Source organism: Canis lupus, chromosome X (assembly GCF_003254725.2).
Source record: "Canis lupus dingo isolate Sandy chromosome X, ASM325472v2, whole genome shotgun sequence".
In the NCBI taxonomy this organism is placed as follows: domain Eukaryota; kingdom Metazoa; phylum Chordata; class Mammalia; order Carnivora; family Canidae; genus Canis; species Canis lupus.
Genome location: NC_064281.1, coordinates 121847859 through 121853858, shown reverse-complemented (window position 1 = coordinate 121853858; position 6000 = coordinate 121847859). Strand labels below are relative to the sequence as shown.

At 46.8% G+C, this 6000-nt stretch overlaps 1 protein-coding gene across 3 annotated transcripts in view; it reads right to left on the bottom strand.

The window, feature by feature from the left end:
• Positions 1-1964: 1964 nt before the first annotated feature.
• The window catches only part of LOC112668404 (PWWP domain-containing DNA repair factor 3B-like), a 71723-nt gene continuing 67687 nt past the window's right edge, over positions 1965-6000 (bottom strand). For all 3 annotated transcript variants that reach the window (XM_035712052.2, XM_049107219.1, XM_049107220.1), the window contains exon 3: positions 1965-5686. In XM_035712052.2, the coding sequence (XP_035567945.2) occupies positions 3453-5468 (2016 nt within the window). In that variant the 5' untranslated portion in view covers positions 5469-5686 and the 3' untranslated portion in view covers positions 1965-3452. The remainder of the gene's footprint in view (positions 5687-6000) is intronic.

Sequence of the window (6000 nt, the reverse complement as noted above, 5' to 3'; positions counted from 1 at the left end):
GGGGACATTTCTTATTTTAGTACCTGACTATTCTCTCTTTTCCTAGTATACTATTGCTTTTATTTTCTTATATTTTAAGGACATATCAGCTTCATAAGCTTCCATGTGTGTCTTTCCATATAATGACACTTGTGCTAACGTGAAGGTCCTACCACCTACCAAGTACATTATTGCCAGCTGTATACGGAGAGTCTGGAGAGAAAAAAAAAACAAACCTTGGGTGATCCACAGAAACTTTGGAATTCCTGTGAGGTGAAATGAGGCAGAACTCCATTATTATCTAGACTACATAAGTCCCTTTATAAGTAAAGAACTCATATTCAATATTCTTTTTTTCTTTTAAATCCAGGTATGGTCCTTACCACAGTCTCTTTTACCTTACCTTCGTAAATAAGCACAGGTTTTTGGGAAAGGCTTGGCTGGTATTTTCTGACCTCCACTTTCCTCAAAGGGCCCTAGGCCGGTGGGCTGACTTAGAACTGGACACTTGGTGGGGGACCAGAGTTTTCCACCAGAGCTGCTAGCATCAACTTTCTGCTTTCCAGTCCTCATTATTTTCTCCTTAGAAAAATCAAGTAATACCCCAGCCAGCTGTCCCTATATCTAGACCACAGTACACTACTATGTACTCTCTATACTATCTCTCTTGCCACAGATTCTGGTCAGTCAGATGAGACTGGCTCCCCCCGGGCCTTGCAGTCCAGTATGGTAACTGTGCCTACCTTGCCCTGCATAGGTTTGTGCCACCATCGTTTAGGGCAATCTTAGCCCCTTAACAACTGCTCAGGCTGGAAGGTATCTCAGAGTCTACACAGCCAGTCCCCCAAATACGGCTGCACACCCCAAATGTGATCCTGGTTCACATGGGATCCTTGTGGAGGAGACGAGATGCATGTCCTAGGCATGTCTGCCCTCTTCACTGGATGCCTCAAGCCTACATGATACCCCAGGAGGGAGGGGGTCCTCCCCCTTCACCCCAAACCAAAGGATACACCGCAAAAAAGGCATGGGGGAAATCTGGGGATCTGGTTTCACATATAGGCCACCAATCCATGATGCCAATAAAGATTTCTCACTAAGGAGGCAAAGTAGTGCCTCACAGTCATCTTAGAAATGGAAGGGTCGGGATCCCTGGGTGGCGCAGCGGTTTAGCGCCTGCCTTTGGCCCGGGGCGCGATCCTGGAGACCCGGGATCGAATCCCACGTCGGGCTCCCGGTGCATGGAGCCTGCTTCTCCCTCTGCCTGTGTCTCTGCCTCTCTCTCTCTCTCTCTCTCTCTGTGTGACTATCATAAATAAATAAAAAAAAAAAAAATTAAAAAAAAAAAAAAAAAAAAAGAAATGGAAGGGTCTTAAACTACATCTTACTTGTTCTACTGACTCACAGGGCCAGGAATGGATGATGGGTGGATGGATGGATGGATAGGTGCGTGGATGGATGATGGATGGATGGATGGATGAAGTAGTGAAGAAAATATTTGAATGTAGAGCTAGATATGGCCATATGAGAAGGCTGAAGTTGAGTGGTCTATTTGGCTCGGGAGACACGATGTTCATAGAAGAACTAGAGTGTGTCGTTTCAGTGTAAAAGGCCCACAGAGAGCATGAGATGGTGTGTTTCCAAGTACTTTTCAGGACCATGAGGATGTCATGTGGATTAGCCCAAGCAGAACACCTCAGGAGTCATTGGCATCTCTCAGGCAGAACTTCCAAAGAAGTTCTTTTGGGCCTGAAGCTTACACAATTTGGAAGGCCCTCTTCTAAACTTGTGCAAAATGAGCATGAAAGTGAATATTGATTTAGGATTGGAAGAAAATTCATAATGAAATTTAAAAACTGATGACTAAATCACTGAAATTCCAAAATAGTATGTACACACACACAGGTGTGTGTGTGAGTGAGTGTACATATATTTAAACACACCAACTGTGTAGTTGTACAATCTAAAGTATGATGAAGCACTAGTTCAAAGTGAAAGGTACTACAGTTTTATTGGGAATCAAAACAGCTAACTTGCAAATTTTACACACACATTCACATAAATCACATGGCCGTGTGAGCACATAACATAGGCCTGTGAGTGACAGCTGACTCCCTCTAAGAATAGAAATACATTCAGGTTCATGTCAGACCTTTAGTGCTCATTTCCACATCACATTTCAAAAGCAAACTAGCTTTTCTAACGTTTTTTTCCTAAAAAAATCTTGTTTCAAGTTAGGATAACAATTCATGGACTTCAGAGTTTATCTTTTGGTTACGCAAGTTTCATTGTACTCTGACAACAGCCACATTTAGGCAAATGGAAGCTGTTCTGTAGTTCATTTCCAGGTTCCCAGATCCCGGTCCATCTATTGCTCACACAGCTTGGAATGACTTACCAGCCTGCATATATAACTGTCGGAACCTGTCAGGGCTAGCCAGTGAATAAATCAAAAGAGAACGCTGGCTTGGTTTGAGATAGATGACTGCGTCTTAGGGGACACAGTTCCGGAACAAAATGCATGCTTTCCTACAATGTGTGCCACTTAGATGGGCTCCCAGCAGTGAACCTGGACTCCAGCTAGGTCTAAAATCGCTAAACTGTGTGTCCGATTACTCTAGTTGTCTTCCACAGGGGAATAAGCCACTACATGCAAAGCATCCCATCAGTCAGGAAGACAACTAGGAGCCTGTTTGTTTTAGGAAACCACTTAGCCACTGAGCAAGAACTGCTTCCCTAAGTGGAATCTCAGGCAAGTGTAGAGGTCACAGTCTCGCACAGGCCGACAAAATGTTCACCGCACATTGAGATGTCGTTCACTCCCATGTGGACTACATGCAGATGACCAGTCATTAACTTTGGGTTTCAGACGGCTTTTCCAGGAACCATGAGAAGGTAGTGACAGTAATCGCAAACATCTGTGCCTTTGGCTTCACCCCTCAGGGCTTTTCTTCCACACAGATAAGCATGGCAGATCAAATTCAAGGAATTATCCTATGAACAAATGCAGTCATTTACACCGAGGTGTCAGAGAGAGAGTGAGAAATCCATGTGATGTTTCTGCGAAATCCATCTTATATTTTAAAAGCGATTGTTGCTTCATGTCTGACACCAGGGCTCTTTCATGTCATAAGAGATCGTGCGTCCCGTATTTAAAATATGAAGTGCTCTCCAAAGTAATCTTATGAAAACATCTAGACAATGACACATCCAAGCAAGTAGAGGGAAGTACCACTGTGTGCAGTATTTTTTTTTTTAATCAAATTAGTTTGCGAAGCATTTGGGAACCAGAAACGATGGTGGCCGTGCTATGCACAAGTGCCACAGATGGATCCAAAATGAACCCAGCATGTTCCCGAGGTCTCAAATTTCTAGAACATATATGTATATGGCATAGAGAATTGAAGGGTCCCGCATTTCATGCAGACAGGGCCTTGAGAGGTCTCCCTGCTGCAGTGTGGGCACAGGAGGGCTTACTTATTAGCCTTCAGCCCGGGTGCCGATCTCTTTCGCATTTTCTTTAGGATATTTTTATCAAACAGCTGTTTTTCCCGGTAATGCACGGGTGGGCCCCGTAGGTACTTTTCTTCTGCCTCCTTGTAACCTAATCCGTCAAGTGCAGCAATTGAACAAATGATTGCTTCTGGCAGAAGAACTTCCACAACAAAACTGACTTTGTCATCCCTTGCCAGAGTCAGCCTCTTCTTGTCTATTTGTTTGTAGATTTCTTGTAAATGTCCCACCACGACATCCAGCTGGTCTTCATCCTCCAGGTATGTTTCAATGCAGAGAGTGTACCTCTTGGAATTCAGAAACGATGTCAGCCACCTGGACTGTTTCCTGCCTTTGACAATGTCCAGAAGGTGGTGATCGGCCCCCTTCTTTTTCACGATGAAGTCCACGAGCCTCTGGTTGGCTCGGTCCCGAGCAGCCCTCATCCGGTCAGGGAGAATCTTCTTGCGGGGCCTCTTCCCGCCCACGGAGGTCTCCTCCTCAGAATCCTCCAGGTCGGCATAATTGACCTTTGGGAAGTCAGCCTCCAGATCCCCGTCCTGGATGGCTTTCCTAACTGGGTAACTGACGTCAGCAGCATAATAGTCCAGGAAGGAGCCTGCAAAAGACCCACAAGTGAGCCCTTCTCTGTAGTGAGAAATCAGGGAGAAACACCAGTTCACACTTTGCTCGTACATTTTCCTGGCTCTCTTCATCAGTGTTTCTTTCTCTTTGCAGTCCAGGGGCTTTAATCTTCGAAGAGGAACTCGAATGCCACTCATTTCAGCGTGCATGTTTGCCTCAATCAAAAGCACCCTTGCAGTCTGCTCTGCTTGGCTGACGCTCTTTACCACCGCTGGCCAAAAGGGGTGATTTTGAAATTTAAACCAGACCATCATTCCTCCTTCAATGGGACAAGGCTCCTGTGGAGAAAGCGTGCTGGTCAGTTGTCCCATTTCCTGGCTGACATCCTTCTTAATAGCAGTGGTGGGGTTCACAGCCTTTGAGCTGGCCGAAGGTCGAGATTCCTGCAGCCCTTTCTCAAACTCTGGTACCTGCAGCTTCCTTCTCCTGTTTGCCAGACGGAGTGAACAACGCGGCCTCAGGTTAGGGGCACTGGAGGAGGCTGCCGCACCTTCCATGCCTGGCTCCCAGGGACCCTCTCCGTGGTCCTCAACATTCCTGGAGGAGGCAGAGCGCTCAGAGGAGGCAGCCGGGTTCTTTGCGTGGGTGTCAGGTGCCTCTTCTTTCAGAGCCTCCTCGGGCACAGTGAGGTTGAAACCTGGTGGCGGAGATGGAAGGATGCCTCCATCTTCAGCCCCGGTACCCCCCTCCTTGGCTATGCGATGCAAAGACCTAACTCTTGAGGTGTCCCTCTTTTCCTTGCCCTCTTTCTCACCACCATCTTCTGAAAGCGACGGTAAGTTCGGGCGCCTGCTGGAGCTTGGTGAGGACTTTGCTCGCCTTTTCCTTGGAAGGGGAGTGATGGTTGTGTGTGCCTGTGATTGGCCGCCTTCTGTGGTGTCTGGTCTCTGAGAATGCACCAGCCGCGGTTTGAGGTTTCTGCGTTTCCTGAGACGCCTCAGTAAGATCCCTTTGGCCTTCCGGTAGTCTTTAAGAGATCGCTTTCTTGGTCCCCTTCGGGACGGTGTAGTGGTCTCTGGATCATCCGATGCTCCTGCTGGGCACACATCTGCTCTCTCCTTCAGAATCTCCAATGCCACTGTAAGAGCGTTTCTGTAAGGCACTTCCTGTCCCGCTGGGACACTGGCCTTCGACTGGGCTGTTAGCAAGGAGGTAATGGATTCAATCTGAGACTCGTTTAGGATCTTTACGTCTGTGCTTTTCACTTTAATTTTTTCATCCACTGAGAGTATTTCAACTTCTAGAGAAAGTGCTCCTTTCCTCTTATTTCTTGGTGAGACCCCGGATCTGGACAAAACCCTTGCTGGCCACAAGTGGCCCTTCCAGTTGCATAGGACATACTCAGCATCCATTGTGATTTGGGTGTCCTCTCAAGAGGTGACTAATAGAGGTTGAGGGTTCTGGCCGTCAGACACACAGGCACGGCACATCTTCCCTAAAACAATGTCCTTCAGCACGCCTTTTGGCCTCGGGCCACAAAGGGTTTACTGCTTGTGTGGACCCTCCTTCTTCACCTGAGTCTCCCAGGGTCCCGGGGACTTGTGATTGGAATGGACTGTATAGGAGAACACTGGAAGGTGGGAAAGGAAGAGAAGAAAACCATTAGGGGAAAAAATTCCTTTTGTGAACGTAGAAGAACATTGATCAATGAGAATTGGAAGGAGATAAAACAAAGAACTATTAACAGTGTGTGTGTCAGACAGGGGGTAAATACAAGGCACGTATCGGGGAACATACAGAAGATACCTGAGGATTTTTTTAACCTTCCATACCCAGTTTCTTGCCCTGCTTGTTGTCACTCCGTATTAAAGAGCATCTGTGTGGGGAGGCGGGTGTCATTTTCCAGATCTCATTTGTGTTATTGGCCGTCTTGTGCCTTTTGTG